At 44.7% G+C, this 26607-nt stretch overlaps 1 protein-coding gene across 1 annotated transcript; it reads right to left on the reverse strand.

Moving 5' to 3' along the window:
• Positions 1-1930: 1930 nt before the first annotated feature.
• Positions 1931-25460, reverse strand: LOC149274872 (fibulin-1-like). The gene is made up of 17 exons (XM_089505145.1): positions 25421-25460; positions 20104-20212; positions 17446-17584; positions 17077-17239; positions 16438-16500; positions 13476-13577; positions 13248-13385; positions 12688-12825; positions 12381-12524; positions 12050-12178; positions 11635-11760; positions 11409-11528; positions 10930-11061; positions 10100-10223; positions 5329-5465; positions 4794-4928; positions 1931-2070 (listed from the first exon to the last, which is right to left on the reverse strand). The coding sequence occupies exons 1-17, from the start codon at positions 25458-25460 to the stop codon at positions 1931-1933; spliced, it is 2079 nt and encodes a 692-aa protein (XP_089361271.1).
• Between the last annotated feature and the right edge of the window lie 1147 nt (positions 25461-26607).

Here is a 26607-nt window from a genome sequence, read left to right on the forward strand (position 1 = left end):
GGTAAACAGGAACATTAGGCGTGATGCGGCATAGCTCAAAAGCATCAGCTTCCCATGGATTATCGGTGACACGGAAGAGATTTTCACAAGTTGTTTATTTTTCTGGGATACTTCTTAGAAAGAGAAGAAGGAAAAAAACACAATTTCAAAGAAAATAAAATACATTCTCTTAGCAAGTCACCATTCCATTCTGTATGATCCGGTCTGTTAAAAAAAAAAAAAAAAGATTTTTTCAACGCCATCGTTTATGTTTTTGCAGTCAGATATTTTTATAATGACATTATACCACCCAGAATTTGGGGCAAAAAAAACTGTGAAAGGATAAATATTTAAGATGATAAAATAAGTTTTATATAATTTTAGTACAGTTTTAGGGAATACATTTAATATTAAACCTCACCATTTAAAGTAGATTTTTGGTCCGCTTAACCTTACTCAATTTAAGAATTTATTTTGATACTAATTAATAATTTGAAACTAATTCTGAATTTATTTATTTTTTTTAAAATCGTTTTCTTTGTATGCATTATTTCCAGCTTTGTCATACAGCTTCATGCTCAAAAATGTTCTTTTGGGTACTTTTATATGATTTATTAGTGATTTGTAATTTTTGTTCTTCAATATAAAATCCTACATACTACGCGTATCAAACTGTGTGTTTTTATAGCAATTTACTAATCAATTAACCTAACTGATGAATGTATATATAGATACTTTTATACGAGGGCATTAAATATTTACCCCTATATGCAAATATTTCCTATTTACATATAAACCTGCTCAATTAACCTCATCTCCACCAACCTTTAGGTATTTAATACATCTCATAATCATGTGTGAAGAGGTGCCTATTCTAGGCTACCCTATTGTGGGGGAGTGGCTTTGTATAGGAGTGGGGCTAGCTGCGCACAGGGCTGGGATAGCCCCAAAACGCCTCTAGTGGGAGGGAACAGGGGAAAGTGGGTGGCTAGAAGGCGGAAAGTGGGTGGGGAGTGGGCAAGGTTTCACCCAGAGACCCCGAGCAAACCTGGAGAGTTCCCAGTTATGCTTATAAAATTCCTATTTATTGTTTAACTGGAAATAAACATCCATTATCAAGAATAAAACCCTGAATATTAAATATGTCTTTAATTGAATGTGATACTTTTTATTGGACCAAAGAATGACGTAAAAGGGCCTCAGAGGTCTCTTCTTCGGATTCCATCCATAGCAGGAAAAGCAAAAACATCTATGACTACAATTAGTGAGAAATAAGACAGCGATTTATATCCATATTTTATTACCATTTCTGAAACCATAAAGTGTTAAATATTCTGATTACAAATATTTTATTTTTATTAAAAAAAAAAAAGCATCGCAGCCTAAAACATTTCATGAAAAGACCGCGAAACGCGTTTGGCCGCTAAGCTAACGGATGCTGTTTTTCTCTAATGCCTCTGGTTACCTTCCAAAAAAAAAATCTGGGTTTAGGAATTTTAGAAATCTACCTCTAATAATTACTGAATAATTTAAATGGTGACACGAAAAACAAATGAGAAAACATTTTAGAACTTCAAAATTGCTCTAAAAATGAAAAGAAAAGAAATTTATCAACTAACGAAACCACACAGTGTATCTACGAATGTAAAAACTACTTTTCCGTTGTCTCCTAAAATAGCTATTTTTAATGTATTTACATATTTGTTGTAATCTTGGTGAAATTGAATGAAAAATGTTATTATTTGTGTCGTTATGTAGCATATTTCGGAAAAGAAGCTTCAGATTAATACTTATTTTTTACGCAGGCTTCATTAAATGATTTCTACGTAAAGCGTATGCATAGAACTCCTTTCTCCGTCTACCTATACAGTCGAGTCCGTTTGCCGACCGGCTCGTAGGAATCGTTTCGGACGCTCGGTTTAACGGGAGCTTGCCCGAAAAAAAAAGCTGCCTAGAACCAGAATTCCGAGATGAAGATGTGGACGTTGACGATGTTTCGATGGGAAACCACCCCTCCTATCACGTAATTCATCTCCAGTTTCAAGATTGCGTGGAATGGACCTACGATGGGCTTGACTTGACGGACAACACCTGGAGGAGGACACAAAATAGAGTTTTAGAACGAGATCCTAAGAGTTCTTCTGGAACATTCTTCCAAATATATGGTGAGAATCTGGATGGAAACTTCAGTGATGGAAGACCATTATTTAAAGGGACGCTCCGGCCGTCATGTGCACTTTAATGATATGATAGCTCAGTGGTCCCTTTAAATTGTTGTGGTTGACCTCTTTTGCCCGACCCCCACTTTGTGCAGGAGATGTGTTTTGGCCGAACACACATACTGACCACCAGTCAGCTCCAGCTCTATCTTGGAGAGCTTTCTGGGATGGGTCTAACCAGACCCCCACTTTGGAAAGCGCTCCCATTGAGTTCAATAGTAACACTTTCCTGCCACCGATTGTCTGCTTTGTTGGACCGCGTAGAAGTTGTCCTGCTGCAGCTCTGGTGCTGCAGCTTCCCCCTAAGGTAAGCATTTTATTTTGAACTGTCCCTTTAAATGGAGGACATTTTGGATGCTGCCAGTCCCTGGTGGTTATTGGGTAAAAATCGGTGCGAAAATAAATGCAACCGATTTAATAGTTCAACACTTTCCTGAGGTTTGGATGCAGTCCAGTCATTAGGATCGGCATGCGCAGACGCACCAACCTCAGAGGGTGTATACTTACCTTGGTTTCCGGCACTAATGTGTTAGGAATTAAAGATTGTGGCAACGGCCAAACATCTCTATCACGGCTTGATTCATGTAGAAGCAGCTATTCGGTGTCACAGAGAGGTACTTGGCGGGGCGGAATAAAGAGATGTCGCCTGAATTATATCCCTAACCACTTATCCAGCGAGCGAGGCTCCTACAATTCGTTAATGATATATATCCTGCGTGTATTACAAAAGCAGGTGGCGATGACGTAGCCCCCTTACATTGCAGGTGCCTAAATGGGGGCTTCGCTGTTGGAGGTGTGGTGAAGGGGGTGGGTCCCTCCTGGAAATGGGTGGGGCCATAGTCATGGACATCCTTCCAACTTACCGAAGAGCCGCCTCTCAACGCTCAGCTTCAGAGCCATGCAAGGTGGCCACGTGAGAAGCTGCAAAATCGGGACTGTGTTTTTGCGTAGTATTCCTTTCTTTTCTTGTAAAAAATCTTGAAATTGTTATAACACAATAGTTTTTTTACCATTTACTCAGTTTTTTATAGTTATGAAGATTAACCTCTGATTTTATTGTCTTCTTTAAAGGTCTAAATTCTCGTTTAGGCGATGCTGCCCCTTTAAACCTCACCCATCATTGTTACTCAGAGCCAGAAATGTTGCTTTTTAAAGGGGAAAAAAATATCCTCTGATGTCTGTATCCCAAAACATGACCTTTTGCCGGTGAAATCATGAGGTCAATTGTAGCTTGTAGTATTAATGTCAAAACAGCCCGAGTCTTGTGTGGCCATTTTAAGTAAATACAGTTTAAACAATGGCGGGGGTCAAAGGTCGGGCGTCTTTACTTTCCCAAGAGATCTAATCAAGGAAGATAATCCTATGAAATGAAGGATCAGTATCTACAGATTCTATTTATCAGCCGATATGGATAGGTAACCCCCAGGCGGAGTGCAACCCTCACAACCCTCAGCCATTTGGTTTAAAAAATTAAGATATAGTGGTTCGAATAAACGATAGTCCATGAATTTAAACAAATACATATTTACATATTATTATTATTAAATTTAAATAATTACATTTAAAAATGTTCCTTCTAAAACTCGTCTTAGATTCAGGAGCCGTATGTCTATCCCATGCATGTTTAATACCCTCACTGTATTAGCCTCTACCCCTTCTGCTGGGAGGCTGTTCTACTTACCCACCACCCTCTCAGTAAAGAAAATTATCTCAGCAATCAGTTAATTATGTAAATCATAGAACTGATATAATTTTTCCCTTTTTAAATCTCCAGTTATCTGAATGTCTCAGAAAATGAACGTATCTGAATTATCTGCTTCCGTCCTCAAACTGTCTGGAGGGAGCCGCAGTCTTCGCTACAAGAACAGATGGATTAGAGTTGGCAAAAATTTAAAATTTTATTTTAATTTTGTAATAATATCAAATATTTAAAGGGCTAATTTAGAAATCCTTGAATCAGTTCCAGAGGTTAAAAAAATAATTGTCCGCTAAAAAAATATTCTGGGACTCAGATCCAGGTTCCGGGAGAGACGGTATTGATTCCATATTGGTTTGACTTCAGGGGCGTAACAATAAAGGTTCACTGACTCAAAGAACCGTTCAGAGCGGCTCTGAGTCACCAGTTCACTGACTCAAATAATCCTCAGAGCAGCACTGATCGGCTCACTGACTCCAAGAACCGTTCAGAGCAGCTCTGAGTCACCAGTTCACTGACTCCAAGAACCGTTCAGAGCAGCTCTGAGTCACCAGTTCACTGGCTCCAAGAACCGTTCAGAGCAGCTCTGAGTCACCAGTTCACTGACTCCAAGAACCGTTCAGAGCAGCTCTGAGTCACCAGTTCACTGACTCAAATAATCGTTCAGAGCAGTTCTGAGTCACTAGTTCACTGATTCAGACTTCAGAGCAGCTCAATACTGCCGCCTACAGCCAGCCTGACGATATACACCCTGCCCCGGTCCCTGCTGAGGTGACTTTTCACCTATACACTGTGTTAGCCCGTTGGTTAGGAAATATATGTGTGAAAAGTTTGGGTTAATGTTAAATGCCCCCCCTGTGCACAATTACACGTACAAAAGACCCCAAGCGCGAACTCACCAACTATTATCCCGTCCATGTAACGCTTCTGGATGTCGAAGGAATCCCTCAGGTTGCCGTCTGTGATGTGGAAGATAATGTCTGGTTGGGGGCTGTTTGGGTACGAAGGGGTCAGAGCGCGCAGGAAAATAATCTCTGCGGGAAATCCAAGAAGAGACAAAGGTAACGAAAGGAAAATGCAGCATGAAATCAAGTTTAGATACATCCGCAATGAGCGTCCTATACTGTGATCTGATCACATCACTATCATAGCTACCAGCAGTCCTGTGTTCGCCAGGACAATCCTGAGAACATTTTGTCACTTGTTCTTGGGTGTCCCAGAAATGAGAAATGTGAGTGTTGGTGACCGTGCGTCCTGAATCTTTAAGGGTACTTTTACATTATTTAGCTAATTGCTGTTTTACTTTACATTTATTAAACTGATTTTATCTAACATGTATAGATTAATCAGTGACCGGCCCCCTGTATAATGTATAGCTAAATCAGCGCCCCGGCCCCTGTATAATGTATAGATAAATCAGCGAGATGCTTTTACCTTCTGGGCGGCTGAAGTCCCGGAACGTGGGCAGAGAGATGACCGTGTTGGAAATGGTGTGGACGGGATCCATGATGCAGCTGATGTCGTTGGACAGACAGGACTTTATACAGCGGACCGTGTCCGATCTTTCGTAACTGAAACAGAAGCCAAGAGGCGTTTGCTGGATAACTTTCATTAAAAGCCGAGCACCTTGGTTGCTATGGCAACTGCATCAGTTTTACTAGTCTTTAACAGAACTGCTCTTTGGTACGTAACCCCTCAATCGCTTTATAACACATTCTAGTGCAATGTGTAAAGAGTCCTATCGCCATGGCGATCAGCAGGATGGTCCAATCAGCAGAAACACACTTTTTATCCATAATAATGACCAATTCTTACCTCGATGCACTTAATGTGTATTTAATTTTATCGTGACAACACCATATGCCCATCACTGAAATTAATATCGAAGAATTCACTGGAACAATCGCCGTAGCAACCCAGACAATGATCCGCTTTTACCACTTTGCATTACCTTCCTGCCACCAAATGTATTGAAACAAATATGGCAACCCAACCGGCCCTCCAAGCCTCTTAAGTAATTCATTTTTTTATAGAGTTTGTTGTGGGCATCCCAGGCTTTTCTTGGATTTCTTTACTGTGTTTGGCTGTGCTACATCTTCTGGAAGGCCATTCCAGGCATCTACTACCCTTTCATTAGGTAGCGTTATCTCACATCACCCCGTGCCCTCTTGGTCTTGTCGTCTTTTTATATTTAGGTCAGAGGAAGACCCGAGTACAAGGTGTAGGATGGCATTTGTTAACCCACTGAAACCTCCAAGATATCCATTATTTATGCATTTTTTAATACACAAATACTTTTTTGGGGGGCTACTGGCAGTTGAGTGGCCCCAAAGCTACTTGGCCACCCCAGTAACACACTAGCGCACACACTAACACACATACACATACTTACACTAAAACATACTCAGTGCATCACACCCTTACCTGAGGGCGCTATTTGAGGAACTTTGGATCTGCCCTTATCTATGCAACAAAAGGGGCTGCCATGCCCCAGAAACTTTTCGTTGGGCATAGGTGTAGTCTGTCTAGGCCAGAATATACCACTGAGCTCAAGGAGTCTGAACCTGGATTAAGTGTTACGTATAAATAGTGATTCTGGTACAATGTATGAAAGTGTCCTGGTCACCCTACCAATGGAACGACCCAAATCAGCAGGAACTTTCCATTGGTTGCTATAGCAATAAGACCACTTTTCGAAACTGCATCAGAATCACTCAGGCCTGGACCAGCCGTCTGGCACACGGGGCAAATGCCAACAGTGCCACCGACGCACTCCTGAGGTGTAGCTGTGCGTAGCCACTCGTCGGCTTCCCGTAGGTCACCAGGTGGCTGCTGGCCTTAAAGTAGCAGTACCGCCTGGTCATTGCCAGTCCGGCCCTGGAATCAGTTTTGATACGTAACCCCCGAATTTCCCACCCTCTCCGGCATCCTTTGGCTCTGGCGTCGCCTCTATTGTCTTCCCTTAGACCTTATTCAACAGCTCAGAGTCCTCCATGAGAGCTTCCACCTGAGAACCAACAATTAGGCTGTTAAATTTAATAATATTTATTGAACTTTACCAAGTTATTACAAATTATAGAAATCCTATTTTTTTAAATTGTTTTGGGCACCAATTTCCGCTTCCGACGGAGAGCACGCTTTTTGGTCGCCGACTGTTTTGGATGTTGGTAGTCGGAAATCATGCGTTGTATGAAACTGTTTTGTTGCGTATTAATAAAGGTTGAATTTCACCCCCACCCCACCCCCATCGCACAAGCCGTGGCACGACTTCGAGGAGATACATCGCGTGGAGAACACGTGACCTTTTCTGCTGCCCCGGTAATTGGAAACACGTTATTACGAAACAGGAAGCTGCCATTCCCGCCAACCCAGCCGGAGGCACGTGCAACAACGTAAACTTTATTGAAACTAGAAAAGTCGAACAGAACATTAACGAAGACCCGCCCCGGAGCCCGTGGTTGGATTAAAGCTCGGCCGTGATAAAGACGTGTAGTTTGGCTACGAAAGTGTTGAGAGTCCCGTGGCGAATGAGATTCATCTGGATAGTAAGGAGGATGTCCTGCGCTTCTGCGATTGGTCGTTCTACAGCCACGAGACCGCTGTGAGAGTTGACCTTTTTCGTGGCGAAATAGCCCTTCTCATTCCCGCTGGTGATGGACAGTTGAATGTCATCGCCGGGGAGGGCATGGGACGGGCCCATGCGGAATATGTCGGCGGGGGCTTGGACGTTGGTGGGGAAAGAGAGGTGGTGATAGGTAACTCTCAGGGGCTGGCTCTGGCACTCATTGTCACTACAGGGCAAGCGGTCGCAACGACTGCAAGAAAAGTGAGAAGACAAAGACAAGAAAAAGGGTTAATGCACACGGAGCAAGCAAGCGGGGGAGACAGCTGCAGAACGCAAGGGCTTGGCTGCCAACTTAATGGGGTCGGGGGAGAGATATACTGGATGCACAGAATACATGCCTCTGGACATCTGACAACACTAGGGGTGTCCATGAAACCTGTGTTCAAGTATTAACTTTAAGCACAGGTGTCGATCAGATGCATTTAAAGGCACAGGCAAAGCGATACTGATAGCCCTAATGGTCAACATGCAAGCAATAAATTGTGTGATGTATGTGTACATACGACTTTTTATATATATAAATGCCTGAACTGAATCAGATGGGCTAAACAAACAGGATACAGGTGTATATATATATATATACACACACACACAGTATATTCAATATATATATGTGTATCACATAATGCTTTTAACCTGCCGGCACATCGGCCCCATCCGGCCCCCATCTAGTCGCCCGTTTCTCCTGCTGTAAAGACTCAACCCTTAATCAGTCGTTGGTCTCGTCTTAGATTCAGGAGCCGTACGTCTATCCCACGCATGTTTAATCCCTTCACTGTATTACCCTCTACCACTTCTGCTGGGAGGCTGTCCACTTATCTACCACCCTCTCGGTAAAGTCAAACTTTCTTACATCCAAGCCTCTGACTCTAGTGTTAATATTACTTGTACTTGTATATGAATGTATTTGACACCATGGAAGGAATCCAATTAACCGTTTCATTGCCAGCAGAGCAGTGAAAGAAAGATATTTAAGCAAAACTAGAAGAAGATTAATTACTGACAGCTTTCTGTGCAGCCGGGTTGATCAAATTAATGCAGGGCTTTGAAGTTAAAATATATTTTACATGTAAGAACAAATCATTAGGTATTATCCAGGATATTTGTTTTTAGGTTTGGAGGATGGATTTTTTAATGTTGTAAAAGTCAGCCCTACAGATTCTGAAACAACTATATTTCTTTTTTTTGGGGTGAAATAAGTTGTAATAACTTGAGGGATTTTAACTATCAATCAAAAATTGGCTTTTGAGGGCGTAGCCATGTTGGAAATACCAGCCACGCCCCCAGATGGACAGGAAGTTGTCAGGAGTGAAAGTGGCACAAAAACCACCACATAATGGAATATGCTTTATATATTGAAACATTCTGCTACCTGCTGTACAGAAAAATATTAATAATATTATTATTAGGCAACATTTATGGGTAAGGCATGATAGAACTGTGCATGTTAATATTTAACCCTTTTTTGTTATATAACTCCCTTGCATCCCTGTTTAATCTGAATCAGTTCCTTTTTAGGCACATGTGTCCCTTTTCTTTCCCCTGATTTTTCAGATATAGTCACATAAGAAAGTCTGGTTAAATCCCTATCCCGGCCACGTCTCTCACCGCACCGCCTAAAACTCAAGTGCCCCTCTGGCCATGTTTAATGTTGCAAGGTATGCCATGTATGTCTCATTGAAAACCTAGACCTGAAACTATCTCTATAACTATAATGGGTATGAGTGACGAACCCCTGCGCCAACGGGAAGAGTCTACCCACATATATATATCTATGTATGTATTTATATAATATAATATAATGTAGGTCCATATATATCCCAAACGTTTCTGGTGTCTAAGTCAGGATGTGGGAAGATACCTACTGGTGGTAGGGGATTGGACCAAGGTCAGAAGCTACTTTCAGAGCGGGGCAAGGTGGCCATTTGGCGGGTGCAATGGAGGCCTGACAACCAATACAGCTCCCTGGGCCAGTCAGGGGAGATCCGAGGAGCCCTCCAACTAGCCCATAATCCCCACTGATCAGGATACACCATGCTTCAAGGGTTGCAGATAAATGACCTTCCATTGAAGTCAAGAACGTTCAAACATACTATATCTCTACGGAAAGAAAAACAGTCCCACAGCAACACATAACGTATCCAGTAAAGATTCAGTGCAGGAATCCTTGTTTTGTTATTACACGTATACACGGAAGCCGTGCCCGGTGACGTAGGAGGACAATCCTACATTGTTACATTGCTAGTACATCCCTAGTTACTCTTGGTATCTCTTAACACCCTTTCTTGCCAAAACCCAATCCAATTTATTCCGAGAAGCCCCCGCGGACCACATAGCTAGTGGATTCCGGAGCTTTACAGCCCTTACAGGGAAAGAAATCTCTCTAGTTCATTTCCCCTCCTTGAATGTACCTCCTGGACTCTTTTCAGAGACACATTATTAGCTTTTTGCCGCGTTTCCAGAATCCCAGCCGCCTGCAACAATCCTACATCTATTAAACGGGCATTCTAAAGGCTAAAGTTTTTGGAACTTAATCTCATAGTGGCGTCTTTCTCCACTGTGTAAGAGTGTTTTACTTACTTGTCGCCGGATTTGCGGTAATTTTTGGGACATTCGAAGGCAAGGCACCGGAAGCCTCCCTGGATGTTGAAGCACGTTTCCGTCCCGGAGCAGTTGTGTGTCCCGGTTACACACTCGTCGACATCTGTGAATACATTTCATTTGTTACGCAACTAATCCGATATAACAATATGGCAAGATGACATTGAGCAAATTATTGAACCTTAGAAACTGAAAAAGTAGCCTATACGGTACGGCAGTCCAGGCAGAGCAATTTCCTGAGCGCAGGTAGATCTACAACAGGTGTGAAATCACTCCCATAAGGCTAAGTCAGCATGTTATAAAAAAAGAAGTATGCCTATAATTCCCCCAGCATCATGAGAATTGTAGTTAGCTACAAGTTATGCATTGAGTTGGGTTTGTACAGCATCAGAATAACCTTGATGAGAAGGAATTGTGTTATTACGTTGAGGCTCCACTAGGTGGCAGCATTTATCCGGGATAGTCAGCGCTAACCACATATATTAGTTTATATAGCGCCATCGTACTCCGCAGCGCAGTACAATGGGTAAACAGGGCATAACAAGTAGCGCATCACATAACAATCTGGACAGAAGCAAAATGTAAGGAGGGCCCTGCACTGAAATCGAGTCAAGCCACCCCCAAAAACACGTATTCTGGGGTCACCTCGCTGAAGACAGTGATAAGATGAGACAATTATCGCAATATCTCACGTTCCTTTGTGTTACATTGGACATTTCTCTGCCTCTGTAAATCTTCTTGGTTTTGTACGACGGTTCTATGAACCTCGATACCTTGGGATGGAAATGCGATGGGAAAGGTTTTAATACCTTGACAGTTGCGTCCGTTGGGTGCCAGTGTGTACCCGGTGACGGGGCAGGAACACCGGAAGCTGCCGGGGACATTGTTACAGCGATAAGAACAGATATGGCCCCCAGTCGGCAGGGCACATTCGTCGATGTCTGTAAACGGATACAAAACAGATACAATGTACAATGACAGCGTCCAATCACGAAGACCTCTTTCACAATAAGATCCAAGTATGTTGGTGACGGATCCCAAAGATCTACTTTCGGAACTGTACAGTTCAGTGGGTGACAATCTAGAACTCAAAAGTAAATATCAAGAAAAGGCACGCCATTTCTTGCTCTAGAGACTTAAAGATTGACTATTTTATTCTGTATTTTTAAGCCTTCAATTTTTGCAAGTTCTCTTGATTAGTATATTTTGGCTCAATTAAAACTACACGGATTGCAAGCTCTTAAGTCAAGACTCACTCTGATGTCTACAGTATGTATTCTGTATTTACCTTCGCATGTGATTCCATCCACATCGCTGAGCTGGTAGCCGCGCCGGCAGAAGCATTGGTACGAGCCGTACACGTTGGCGCACTCCTGGCTGCACGGATTGCTGCCGCATTCATCCACATCTAAAGACAAGATAGAGATGCGTTGGGTCCGGTCCGAGATCTGCCACCCAATGCCCCCCCCGCCCTCGTATTGTCCATCTGGACACCACGCAAGCCAACTCCTCACCTTCACAAGATCTTCCGTCCAGAGCTAATCTGAACCCGGTGGTGCAACTGCAGTAAAAGGAGCCGGCGGTGTTCTCGCACTTGTGGGCGCAGATACGTCCCGTATACCCCCGGCACTCGTTTATGTCTGGAACGGAAAGGAGCAGACATCAGGAAGGACGACCGACAACTGAGCTTCGCATTCTTAGCGCTTACTCGTATCGTTAATACAAACTGAAGACAGAAGATGGACAATGCTGAGAAGAAATTAAAGAGGCTGAACAGGACTCTGTGGACGGCACCTGTCTGTCAACCGTTAAGTAGACGCGGCTTCTATCTCCAGATGGGTTGCAATGAAAGATGTTTGGTCCTAAGCAGAATTCTGGAGAGGCTTCATGGCCGAACCTCCCCATCAGACAGAAGATGAGGCTTCTTACCGGCACAGGTTCTGGTCAACGCGTCAAACTGATATCCTGTCCGGCATTCGCAACGGTAAGAGCCGGCCACGTTCAAACATGTGTGTCCCTCGCCACAGGGGTTCTGAGAGCTTCCACACTCGTTCACGTCTGTGTGCAAAAAAGACTGGAGGTCATGGAAGGGGCAACGTGGATAGGGCAATAAAGAGTTTGCTCATTCATCCCAAGACTGAGACCCAGGAGACTTTGCCCCTGATACCCTGAGGCTGTGGAGAAACCACACACGCGCACCAAGCCACCCAACGTTTCATTGTCTCATCACTCGAGAGAAGCCTCTTGAGCTATTACCCACCTTCACACCGGGTGCCATCAGCGCTGAGGTGGTAACCCCTTCCGCAGTTGACCACGTGTCGCTGACATGTGTAGGACCCTTCCGTGTTAATGCAGGTCTGGCCATGAGGACACGGAGCGTTGAGGCTCAAGCACTCGTTGATATCTAAAATAAAACCGGAGCTTCATGAGACCTTCCGCACTAAAGCCCAGGCGACTCCAGGCGCAACGTCGCACAACCAGTGGTGCAAGGACACACAAAGCCACGCAACTTCGTAGCACTCGGTGTAATTCCGCACTTGTCCAAAGGGGGGCGCGCCGGACCTTACCCATGCAATTGCCCCCCGCATCCTGGATGTATCCGGCAGAGCACTGAAGTTTGGGGCGACATCGGAATGATCCCGCGGTGTTCTGACAGACGAAGTTGGGGAGGCAATTGTGAGTGTTGGAAGCACATTCGTCAATATCTGATAATCAAAGGGTACAGGAAAAATATATTCTGTAATAATTAACAATTCTAGTCATTTATTGTCATAGACTGTATTCATATATATATTATACATTTTATATTGTGACATTGTATCAGGAGACAAATAGTTTGAAGTCGATTTCAGGGATGCGATTATTCATTCCAGAGATTAAAAAAATACAGAGTAACTAAATCTATTTATTTTATTACTTATCCATTTATTTATTCACTATTGGTCAAAAGCCAGCATTGTCTAATAAGTTCTCTCCCTTCTCCCCTATCCTTACAAAGGCTGCCTGAACCAATCAGTAACTTAACAATAGGGGAGAGATAACTGAATGGGGAGGAATAATCATGCACACCCTGCACATAGTTTATTTTAATCTGTAAACAACATTTGTAAGGACGGACGTGACCTACCTTTGCAGCTGTTGTCCTCTGTGAGTTCGTATCCCGTACCGCAGTTAATCTCCCTCTGACACCGGAAGGAGCCCACCAGGTTGATACATACCTGGCCCACTTTACAGGTGTGAGACCCCGTTATACATTCATTGATATCTAGACAAAAGAAAATACAAAAGAGGCGTTTATTCAATCTACGAGGAAGTAGCCAAAGCGACCTCGATATGTGACGGGAGTTCTTATTACCTTCGCAGGAGACGCCGTCGGGCTGAAGTTGGTAGCCACTGTAGCAGGAGCAGACCACGCTGGCCCCCGTGTCTCTGCACTGCTGAGTGCACGGTCCCCCACCTGAGAATAGAAGAGGGGTACACAAAAATAAGTCTGACCCATCAGAGGTCTCCTGTCTGAACCCCCCTCCCCCTTTTCGCTGCAGTGTCTATGATGTATCAGAGACCACCAATACTATATAACCCAAAAGTTTGGGGTCACTTAGAAATGTCCTTGTTTTAGGAAGAAAAGCATATTTTATCCACTAACATCACATAAAAAAATGGATCAGAAATCCAGCACAGACGGGGTTAATGCTGTAAATGATTATTTCCCATCACTCCTGTGTTCCAATGGCCCTTTATCACTCCCATCACTCCTGTGTCCCAATGGCTCTTTATCACTCCCATCACTCCTGTGTCCCAATGGCCCTTTATCACTCCCATCACTCCTGTGTTCCAATGGCCCTTTATCACTCCCATCACTCCTGTGTCCCAATGGCCCTTTATCACTCCCATCACTCCTGTGCTCCAATGGCCCTTTATCACTCCCATCACTCCTGTGCTCCAATGGCCCTTTATCACTCCCATCACTCCTGTGTTCCAATGGCCCTTTATCACTCCCATCACTCCTGTGTCCCAATGGCCCTCTATCACTCCCATCACTCCTGTGTCCCAATGGCCCTCTATCACTCCCATCACTCCTGTGTCCCAATGGCCCTTTATCACTCCCATCACTCCTGTGTCCCAATGGCCCTTTATCACTTCCATCACTCCTCTGTCCCAATGGCCCTTTATCACTCCCATCACTCCTGTGTTCCAATGGCCCTCTATCACTCCCATCACTCCTGTGTCCCAATGGCCCTTTATCACTCCCATCACTCCTGTGTCCCAATGGCCCTCTATCACTCCCATCACTCCTGTGTCCCAATGGCCCTATATCACTCCCATCACTCCTGTGTCCCAATGGCCCTTTATCACTCCCATCACTCTTGTGTCCCAATGGCCATTTATCACTCCCATCACTCCTGTGTTCCAATGGCCCTTTATCACTCCCATCACTCCTGTGTCCCAATGGCACTCTATCACTTCCATCACTCCTGTGTCCCAATGGCCCTTTATCACTCCCATCACTCCTGTGTTCCAATGGCCCTTTATCACTCCCATCACTCCTGTGTCCCAATGGCCCTCTATCACTCCCATCACTCCTGTGTCCCAATGGCTCTTTATCACTCCCATCACTCCTGTGTCCCAATGGCCTTTTATCACTTCCATCACTCCTGTGTCCCAATGGCCCTCTATCACTCCCATCACTCCTGTGTCCCAATGGCCCTTTATCACTCCCATCACTCCTGTGTCCCAATGGCCCTCTATCACTCCCATCACTCCTGTGTCCCAATGGCCCATTATCACTCCCATCACTCTTGTGTCCCAATGGCCATTTATCACTCCCATCACTCCTGTGTTCCAATGGCCCTTTATCACTCCCATCACTCCTGTGTCCCAATGGCCCTCTATCACTTCCATCACTCCTGTGTCCCAATGGCCCTTTATCACTCCCATCACTCCTGTGTTCCAATGGCCCTTTATCACTTCCATCACTCCTCTGTCCCAATGGCCCTTTATCACTCCCATCACTCCTGTGTTCCAATGGCCCTCTATCACTCCCATCACTCCTGTGTCCCAATGGCCCTTTATCACTCCCATCACTCCTGTGTCCCAATGGCCCTCTATCACTCCCATCACTCCTGTGTCCCAATGGCCCTATATCACTCCCATCACTCCTGTGTCCCAATGGCCCTATATCACTCCCATCACTCCTGTGTCCCAATGGCCCTTTATCACTCCCATCACTCTTGTGTCCCAATGGCCATTTATCACTCCCATCACTCCTGTGTTCCAATGGCCCTCTATCACTTCCGTCACTCCTGTGTCCCAATGGCCCTTTATCACTCCCATCACTCCTGTGTTCCAATGGCCCTTTATCACTCCCATCACTCCTGTGTCCCAATGGCCCTCTATCACTCCCATCACTCCTGTGTCCCAATGGCCCTTTATCACTCCCATCACTCCTGTGTCCCAATGACCTTTTATCACTTCCATCACTCCTGTGTCCCAATGGCCCTCTATCACTCCCATCACTCCTGTGTCCCAATGGCCCTTTATCACTCCCATCACTCATGTGTCCCAATGGCCCTCTATCACTCCCATCACTCCTGTGTCCCAATGGCCCATTATCACTCCCATCACTCTTGTGTCCCAATGGCCATTTATCACTCCCATCACTCCTGTGTTCCAATGGCCCTTTATCACTCCCATCACTCCTGTGTCCCAATGGCCCTCTATCACTTCCATCACTCCTGTGTCCCAATGGCCCTTTATCACTCCCATCACTCCTGTGTTCCAATGGCCCTTTATCACTCCCATCACTCCTGTGTCCCAATGGCCCTCTATCACTCCCATCACTCCTGTGTCCCAATGGCCCTTTATCACTCCCATCACTCCTGTGTCCCAATGGCCTTTTATCACTCCCATCACTCCTGTGTCCCAATGGCCCTTTATCACAACTTTTGAATGTTCGTGTGTTTGCTTGACCTGGGAACTTGATCTATACATAACGTAAATGGATAATTTGTTCACATCTGTTTATTGTATCCACAAATTATCTTTTTATTAGTATGTTTTCTGTTTTTGTTTTGTCCAAACAGCTTGTCGTGTTTTCTAGCTGCAGGTATTCATTCTCCCAGCAGAGGGCGCATTTTACATACAGGCATAAACCAAAATGATTAGGAAAAAAAGTAATTCAAATTACTTTTTAAGCAATTTAAGTAAAATTGTTCCTATTGGTATCCAATTAATTCCCAAAATAAGCTCCAGTTGTTGCTTAAGTAGCAGAAAAAGTTAATAATATGATTTATTATTATCATTGCGCATGCTCTCACCTCTGCAGCGATCATTCAGATACGGATCTTCAGTATCCGCGTGGGCTATAGACGGCCCTCTCGCTGAGGATAAAAGAAACAGGATTGGTTAAACCAAATTAACGTAATTTAACATTAATAAAAAATGGAAACAGAAATTATGTTTTTCTGTTATAGAACAAAAATACTGCCATATTGGTATTTAAAACATTTTAGGCCTCTGCTACATGGCTAAAAAAAAAATTTTTTGTCATTTTGGATCTTATTGGAACCTTAAAAACCAGTTATTATTAAAAACAATTAATTTTATTAAAATTTTCCTCTGTTTCCCATAATCCCTCAGTGCAGACTGCACCGGAATCCCATTGGTCAGCCCGAGCAGGAAGTTGTAAGCCACTTCCTGTTCTCTCCCCGTGTTGTTTTAGCGGATGGCGCATGAGCCTCTAGCACTAGAGATTGTTTCCAGCCGCGCATGTCCCTCCGTAACGCTATTATCACAGATATCTCAGGGCGACGGGCGATTTAACCCCGCGATGGGGCAGCAAGATGTCGGCTTCCGCGCACTTTTTTAGATTAATATGTAATAAAAAAAATTCAAATATGTTGAACTTTGTTACATTAGATAGCCAAATGCGGATGTTTGGGGGATAAAGTCTGTACCTTCATCCCTGACTCCATTGTTGGGGACTTCCGGACCCTCTTGACCTTTGACACAGCAGGCCCTGAACACGAGACCGCACTGATACCCCAGGAATATACTCTGCTCACAGCTCTGCCCCTTGGACTGCGCGGTCCTTCCCAGCAGACAGCAGCTACAGCATCTCTGTGGGGACAAAAGAAAACCTCATTAACACACTGTATTAGCCTCTACCACTTCTGCTGGGAGGCTGTTCCACTGATCTACCATCCAAATAACAATGCAAACATCAATTAAACCCTAGCAAAAAAAATAAATAAATAACACATTATAAAATACATGGATATTGATCTAGAAATTATCTGATTTAAGCATTTTACTGAGAATCTCACTTTTATGAACTGGGCCTCGCAGCTCGAGTTGTGTTCGCGTTCGTCGATGTCGCAGGACTCCTGTTCGTTCGCGGTGGTTATTCCGGTGGTACAATGGATCTCCTCCAACTGGTTAATACAGCACTGCTCTTGGGTTATTCTGAGGACAGGCAGACAAGGGTTAACATAAAGAGGGCATTTTTATAGAAATAGCCACGGACGGGGCTGCTTTGTTTCAGTGGGTGTGGTTAAGGACACTACTGGAGGCGGAGACTTTTGTGACATCGATAGCGATACCCTTATTGGTTCATTAGGTACGAAGAGGAGGTCTTCTGAAAAATAGTTTCTTGAGGCATATTTATCAAGGATATCCCTGAGCAATTCTGGGCTGGAGTTCTAAATGTGGAGTAGTCGCCTTGGTAACTGGAGGGAAGTGTCTGACAGCTACTCCACATATAGCACTTCGTATTGTTGTTTCTTTTTCTCTTATTCCTCGTATCAGATTAAATTATGTTTCTTTTTTACCCCAGTTGTAGTTTTTGCCCCATAATATAATGTTTTCAGCCAGCTGCATATCAGCCGTTTGTATGATTCTCGCTCTGTTATCTGACCCCTGATCTACTAAACCCCCCGACTCCTTATCATACTGCCTGTGGGAAACATTAGAATGGCTCAGTCTTAATCACCCAGTCGGACTCTCTGACTAATGAAAGTCTATGGAGGAAGGGACTTCATTAGCATCGCCATAAAGCATCAGCTCAGTGTGGTGTTTGAGCCGGGAAAGTCACCCAAAATATCACATGACTGACAGTGACGGCGGCTCCGGGTCTGCAGGTAAAGGGAGTTTATTGGGGCAAAATGAGATAAAACCAGGGTTTTTGTCACCAACTGACATTATTGCATATAGTGCTGGGGGTGTTATTACTGTACACAGCGCTGGGGGGGGTAATATTACTGTATACAGTGCTGTCTTTTTTTATGGGACTTCTCTAAAATTTGAAGCTGAAGAGGCTGACGATATCTGGAAGTTCTATCCCCAAAAAACCCTGAGTTCAGATGGAAAGGGCAGAGGAGACTATATGTTTTTGGTTAAGAAGCTCCTCTGCCTAATGGCTTTTCCCTCAAGTCTTCTTTGATCTCCTCGGAGCTTTAAAGTTTTAATGATCCTCTCTATAGAGACCTCTAACTCCCTTCAATAAAAGGCGGCTGGTTCATTTAGCGCCGAAACATGTTGTTTTTATTAACAGACAAAAAATGGCCATAAAAAACAGATTTTGGGGATTTATAGAATGGTCCTGTTCCACAATCCGTACCAAGTTCAAACCTCTCGGGGGTTAAGGGGTATCAGGTAATAACATTTTTAGTAAAGGAGGGGCCCACGGGCAAAACAATGATGCTTTTATCTTTCAGTTAATTCAAACCAGACAATATGTTCACATAATGAAGACATCTGCTCCTCCAGGGAGACTCAGGAGGTTTGCATGGATCTGCCAAGGTTTAACCACTTCAGTGCTGCTGACTCCCTTAAAAGCCGCCGATCATGTGTATAATTGGAATGTATAAAGGGTTTTGGGGTATAAAGGGTTTTGGGGTATAAAGGGTTTTGGGGTATAAAGGGTTTTGGGGCATTCCCTCCTGAACAACAAAATGTTCCTGGATAACCTGGTTATGTTAAAGGCACCCCAACTCAACATGTCAAATAGTCAAAGTGGGGTCATTTTTAGGGGGTGTGGTTACAGGTGTGGTAGGGCGGAGTTATTTGTGTAACTGGGTGGGGCATTTAGAAGAAGAATAATGGGGTTTATTTACCCCGTTTGATTTATAAAGCCGTTTCCTGCTGTTTCTATACACATTATCGGGGCTTTTAGGGCTGTAGAACCCTGCGATCCCCTCATACCCAGCAAACATTCTGACCTCCTAGAAAAGATGGGCATCAGGGGGGGAGAGAGGGGCAACAGGGGAGAAGAGAAGGGCATGAGGCTTTGGATACCAAAAAGGGACTGGACAAACTAAAGATAGACACTTGGGAGGTATGAAACAGTCTTCTGTTACTCCTCATTATGTGCAGCATGGATCACACTGCCAGACGGGTCCCTGATGGATGATATTCATCATACACATTTATCTAATTGGTTTTTTTTTTTCATTATCTAATGATTTTTTTTAACCAGCAAAATCAACAAAAAGAACAAAAATTTCCAACAAAAGCTTCCTTTCTTACGACTCCTGAGCGTTCCCAGCGAGACCAATCGGCTCCGTTTGTTGACGGGACATATTTTGTTAAAAAGTTACAAATTGTCACATTGTTACCAGATCTTCTGTTTGTTTTGAAACAATAACCCTAATGTTTTGGCAACATAAACACAACAAGGAGATTGTTTAGGAGATTCTGGGCGCAGAGTCCCAACCACTGCCCCCCCCCAAAGCCTGCTGTGACGGGCATTAAATGTATAGGTAAACTCTGTATAGGTGCAAAATCACACCTTCTCTAATAGCCCATTAAACACAGATGATGTATGTGGCTCAGTGTGTCACCGTGTGTGAAAGGGTTAATTTGACATTTAATCCATCCCATGTTTTGGGTTTTTTTATGAGATGTTCTCCTTTAACTGTTTCAGTCCTGGGCTGTGCACCTCAGAGGGAACGTTATTTTTAGCCCGGCAGCCGGTTCCCACTCACCGACATTCCTTGTCATCTGAGATGACGGGCAGGCTGCCGCACTCCCTTTTCTGGGTCGCCCACTCGTATCCGCCGGTGCAGCAGGAATCCACCGTGACCTGGGCAGAAACTGAAAATAAAAATCATCACAATGTGTCATTAGTACTCCAAAATATCCTTTTTTTAAAAAAAAATTAACTCACAGAACATGCGCAGCTCACAGCCCTGAGAAATATTCAGTTTATCCCATTTACAATGGACGCGGAATGCATGATTCTTAGTGTTCCCTCTGAGGTGAACAGCCCAGCCTTGAAGCAGCTCCATAGATGGCTTATAAGAAGGGGTAGCATCTTCAAGAGGGGTCTTTCTCTGATTTCCCACAGGCAGTATGACGAGGAGTATTATATTAAGGGGCAAAAACTACAACTGGTTACTTTAACATAGAAACCGAGAACCCGCCGGCAGATCGGCCCCATCCGGCCCCCGTCTAGTCGCCCATTTCTCCTGCTGTAAAGACTCAAACCTTAATCAGTCGTTGGTCTCATCTTAGATTCAGGAGCCGTATGCCTATCCCATGCATGTTTAATCCCCTCACTGTATTACCCTCTACCACCTCTGCCGAGAAGCTGTTCCACTTATCTCCCACCCAAGGCTATACATCATACCACGTAAATAAACCCAGGGCTCAAAAGTGAAACCCAAGTTAACGTGAGTGTTAATGTTACTGATATTCCTCTACCTAGGCCATTGTATCTAGAAGATCTCGAAACTCTGGAGTGGAATTTTCCGAGTGTGTAAATCTTTAAGATTTAGTTGTTTTCACAGTTTTTTTTTACTAGACTTGGCATGTTTTCGGAGACTTGGACGCGACTCCCGCGGTTTCAGACGGATGCCACTGAAGCAAAAACAACAGTTTTAAAAGCCTGTAATGAAACGCTTGGACGATCTGGAACAATGCCTGCCAAGAGCCTGACGGGCTACAAACATCTAGAAACCCACGAGAGTAGTCAGGGGTGGTGGAAACGTCAAAACTTTCATCGGGGTATTCAGAGAGATTCCAACTGGGGGTCCGGGTGTCATGGAGGATATGATAGTAATCTGCCCCATCACTCTAGGAATCTGCCCCATCACCCTAGTAATCTGTGCCATCATCCTAGGAATCTGCCCCATCATCCTAGTAATCTGCTCCTTCACCGTAGGAATCTTCCCCATCACCCTAGTAATCTGCCCCATTATCCTAGGAATCTGCCTCATTATCCCAGGAATCTGCCCCATCACCCTAGGAATCTGCCCCATCATCCAAGTAATCTCCTCCTTCACCGTAGGAATCTGCCCCATCACCCTAGTAATCTGCCCCATTATTCTAGGAATCTGCCCCATCATCCTAGGAATCTGGCCCATCACCCCAGGAATCTGCCCCATCACCCTAGTAATCTGCCCATCATCCTAGGAATCTGCCCCTTCAATGGAGAAAATTTCTTATGCGAAGACTCAGTGCAGTATTTTTATTGCAATAAATTCAATAATTTACTGTAGATTTGGACCAGGTAATGATGGTAATTAATTGCCCCCTCCAACCATTTAATGGGATATGAGGCCATATGACCAAAAGTGGCCCCCATAGATAACCCCTTTAACTTCCTGAACCGAATCGTCTTGACCGCTCCGCTCTTTGAAGTTACCACTACTGAGTGGCGCAGACGTTGGCGTGGGACTGATCCGATTGGCTAACTATTCCAACCAGCGGCCAATTAGGCGACTGGATAGTAGGAGCCAAAAGAAAAGTTTGTAGTACGAGATATATGAATGAGTTTTCAAAACTGCAAGGGAAAGAGGTCATAGATGTACATACCTACCAACTGTCCCGCACAGAAGTAGGTGCTGATAGGCTTTTGGACTGTGGCGGCTCCATTGAGATCATAGGCTGGGCAGTGGAGGGAGGAGGGGGTGGGAAACTGGGCAGATTATTACTGGGCTCCAAGATATTGGATGGTGGCCCCTGATCCGGCCCACGTGCCGAGTACACACGGCACCCACAGGCAGTCACTGAATCGACCAATGACAGCCATTTCCCACTACATGGGGGGCGAGGGATGCAGCCGAGCGTTTCTACAGCCCCCCCCCCGTGTCCCTAGATATTTGCCCCCCCCGTTACGTGGAGCCCCCCCGCTCTGTAGATGGGATACATTGTATCTCAAAAGGAAGACGTCTTGCGTTATTTGGGTTCCGTTTTCCATCCCCGGCCAAGACTTTCCTGCCGTCTCAAAGTTTAGTGGAATATTTTTCTTTTGACAAATTTCATCTTCAAACGCAAGAAAAAACCTTTTTCCAGAAAAGTTGCCGTAAAAACGCGTCGGTTAAACGGGGCGGCAGCTGCTGGGCCGGCCGGACGGGTGACTTGGCAAGAAAGACCTCCCGACACCTCATTCATCAGCTTTAAAAAGCATCGCGTGTCGGATTCGAAGTTTATATAAATCCATCTCGAGTGAACTCATAGAAAATACGCCACCAATTAAACGCAATTATCTGCGGAACGGCCACATTCCTGAATAACAAAAATATAACTCCGGAATCGGGGAAGATAAACCAAGTATTCGGCAAAATGCAATTATCAAACCCAAAGGGGTTATAGGGAAAAAATGACATTTTCCATAAGATTTAACAATAGGCTTTGTAAGAAGAGTGTATGTAAGACCACGAGGACGAGTGTTTTCACTTTTGGAGAGGGTGGTAGATAAGTGGAACAGCCTCCCAGCAGAAGTGGTGCAGGGTAATCCAGTGAGGGGATTTAAACATGCAGAGGCAGCATTTACTCGTAGGTCGTTACAAAGCTCGTTAGAGGCTACTCGAGCCCTGTCTCTCGCATTTTAGTAAATCGTTCCCACTTTGGAACAGACAGATTATTAACCCGGTCCTGTTATTCTACCGCATGAGAACTCAGACCGGTGGCAGCCCGTGGCAGAGCCAGCATTATCTGAAGTTCTCTCCCTTCTCCCTCTCCACCCATACAAAGCCTGCCTGAGCCAATAAGCAACAATCAGCAACCTAACAGGGGAACGATAACTTGATGGGGAGGAATAATCCTGCATATCCTAAGAACAGGAAGTTAAGACGGCTGCTTCCATCGTATACACATAAGGGGGGGGGTTCTGAGACGTATATATGGCTTATTTTATCCCATAGAAACCATTATATGGGTTTGTTTAGTGGATAGAGTGTAACCTATAGGGTTTGGAAGCTGTCGCAGTGAGAAATATTTACTGCCCCGGCGGGGGTGTGGGGGGGGGGGTAATAATCAGTCTTCTATGTTTAAATGGCTTTGAAGATGAGGGAAGGAGTCTTTTGATGTTGGGATAACAAGGGATGAGTGTAACAATGGCGGAGATAATGGTGTCTGTGCGCCAGTGCACCGCTGGGGGTTTACAGGCTTTTAGTTGCCCTTTGATGTGGCGGCATGGGGTAAACAGACGGCCGGACCCCTCCAGATACACAAAGCAAACATTTTTCTAGAGACCGGGCTGGGGGTGGAAGGGCCGGTGATGGCCCCCGCATGTCCTACAAACAGCAGGATGTGGCGCAACCAACTCCAACATTCCAGTGGTTTCCATGACGACTACTCCAAACTCAGATATTTCCCCCCAGAATTGCTCTATAAGTCCAACCCAAGGTTATCAAAGATTAACCCTTTTATATATCAGGCCGGCACCGGATACACTTGGCCCGCGGGGGTAATTGTAACTATAAAAAACTGCCTGAGACAAAGTTTTTTTCTGTAATTAAAGAAGTTCGGGATTCTATGCTCTAAAAACGGATTTTTACAAAATATGCATTATATTCTAATTTAGAGAATTCTTCCAGCATATTTCCTCGCGTAAACTGATTTATTCATCTAGAGTGTAAGCTTCTGAGCCGAGCCATGTTTCCCTAATATCTCGGGTCTTGATGCTATGTAAATTAAATATAATAATAATAATAAAAAATGTATAATAAAATAATAATAATAAATATATAATAAAGTAATAATAATAAATATATAATATAATAATAATTAATATATAATAAAGTAATAATAAATATATAATAATAAAGTAATAATAATAATAAATTTATAATAATAAATATATAATAAAATAATAATAATAATAATAATAAATATATTTATCGCCATCCATACTGCACAATGTATATAATTTAGAACCATAGCTTAACAAATAGTTCTGGGCTACACATTTCAGCTGAGGGTTATGTGAGTGGCTGGATGTCAGAAGGTTAAGGTTCCGTACAATCTGTTCATATTTAACCCCTTGAGAACCAGAAGCGTGCAGAGCAGAGCGACCTTTTAGGGAGAGGCTTTTTAATGTAAAGACAGGACTTTCATTTAACCAGCAAAACGTACGAATGATGGCAAAAAAAGGTGTTAATTGTGTTTAACCGGTGATAACGAGGAAAGAACCAGAGTTAATTAAAATGGTTAGTTAGCTGCCCCCCTGCCCCCGTTCCCAGCTCCACTAAGCCCTAACCCTTATTCCCCTGCCTCGTTTGTCCACTACCCCCCTGACCCCAGCATCTATCACTTCATCTATCACTCCCTGACCCCTCACTCTTACCCCCTGACCCCTACCTCTTACCCCCTTACCCCACGCTCTTACCCCCTGAACCCTCACTCTTACCCCCTGACCCTCCTCCCTATTAGCCCTGACCCCTGCCACCTATCCCACTACTTCCCATGCCCCCTAGCTCTTCTTTCCCTTCCTCTCTGTTTCCCCTAGGTCTTACCACCTACCACCCTGTCTATTACCCCCCGACCCCTAGCTTGTATCCCCCTGCCTCTCCTGTCCATCACCCCCTGACCCACAGCTCTTACCCCCCTGTCTATTGGCCCCTAGCTCTTATCCCCCTGCCTTTCCTTCTCACTAACCCGAGACCCAATAGCACCCATCCTCCTGACCCCCTGCCCACTACCCCTGAGCCCTGGCACCCATCCTCCTGACCCCCTGCCCACTACCCCTGAGCCGTAGCCATTATTTGCTCTGTTCTCCAGCCCAAGGTCAGTGCTGGCGGAGGAGGCTCATAACATCTTACAGCATCTATCAATAATCACAATTTATCCAAAAACACTGGATTCATAAAAATTCCACAAGGTCCTGTCTGAGGGTCGGGGGGCAAAAAATACCCACCAAGAGTGAGGAGTCCGCGGATAAGAATCACATACAATATATCAGGCTGCCAGTTACCCCCCAACCGATACTGACCCCAACCCCGGGGCGGATACAGAGGCAAACAATGAATTTGCCCCAATCCCAACCCAGCACAAATTGCTATCTGCCCCAGGACTTACCTCTGTGCAGGAACAGGGGTAACAGCGCTAAAAGCAGCATCGTGCGCGGAGACCCCATCCTCAGTGCTGGAGAGCGGACCTTAGGGGACACTCCTGCACTCAGATCTGGAGGAAGGAGGGATTGGAAGGATCCCTTTGATGGAGGCAGGGAGAGGAGCAGAGCGAGGGAGGGAGGGACTGCTGCCCCCCTTCCAAAAAAAAATCCCTTAACTGGAGCCAACTGGGAGAAATGGGAGCCCGAAATGCCTCAACGTCTTAAGATGACGTCATTCACATGTACAACTTTTACAAAGTGCGCTAGAGAGGTAGGGTGACCCCTAAAGGAGCGGACCCTGAGATGCGTGAAATATTAACCCTTTAATAGCCCCCACTGTGAAGATTCCATGTCGTGACTCCCCAGACGTGTTACCCTAATGGCTCAATGTATGACCTCATATATGATCACAGCGGGGGTAGAACAGGAAGGGGTCAGACTCGGTGACCCTGAGAATCTGCCCCTTCACGCTGAGATTGGGGCAAAAAACCCTGAGAGCTCCCAGGTATGGTGATCAGATCGTCCGGGACTGTTGTATAATGCAATGAAAAGCTCTGGTATATGGTGGCGACATCCCGTGGCTTCAGCGGAGGACTAGCATGATGAGACGGCAGCCCACGGAGGTTTGGGGTTCATTCGGAGATCCTTTGGATGCCCGTTGAGTTTCAGAGGAAAACTGAGTGAGTCGCCCCGTCCAGCTCTCCAGAATCAACTCTGGTCAGAGCTCCGCTATTCACTAACAGAGTGAACTCAGTTGCAGTAAGTTGAGAAATTGTGGCCAAGATCAACCGGAGAGACAAACTGGGGCTTTAAGAGTCCATTTGAGTTTGATAGCAAAATAGGGGCCCTTTTTACGTGACTTTGTGCCCTATTGCGGGGTATTTATGTAACTGAGGGGGGCATTTAAAAGAAGAAGAATGGGGTTTATTTCCCCCGTTTAATTTATAAAGCCGTTTCCTGCTGTTTCTATACACATTATCGGGGCTTTTAGGGCTGTAGAACCCTGCGATCCCCTCATACCCAGCAAACATTCTGACCTCCTAGAAAAGAGGGGCATCAGGGGGGGAGAGAGGGGCATCAGGGCAAGGGCATGCACACTACTAAGAGCAGACTCTGAAATGAATACACGCACACACACACTCACGCTAACACA

This window comes from Sceloporus occidentalis, unplaced genomic scaffold (genome assembly GCF_023333645.1).
Source record: "Sceloporus occidentalis isolate IW3139 unplaced genomic scaffold, rSceOcc1.0.p SCAF_313, whole genome shotgun sequence".
NCBI classification, from domain to species: Eukaryota; Metazoa; Chordata; class Lepidosauria; order Squamata; family Phrynosomatidae; genus Sceloporus; species Sceloporus occidentalis.

Excerpts from the sequence above, each read along its gene's own strand:
- LOC149274872 (XM_089505145.1), bottom strand. The coding sequence starts at position 25,460 with ATGCTGCTTTTAGCGCTGTTACCCCTGTTCCTGCACAGAG. Across the intron at positions 12,525-12,687 it reads TGCGGGGGGCAATTGCATGG|ATATCAACGAGTGCTTGAGC; the intron begins GTAAGGTCCGGC and ends GTTTTATTTTAG. Across the intron at positions 5,466-10,099 it reads TACCGCAAATCCGGCGACAA|TTACGAAAGATCGGACACGG; the intron begins GTAAGTAAAACA and ends CTTCTGTTTCAG.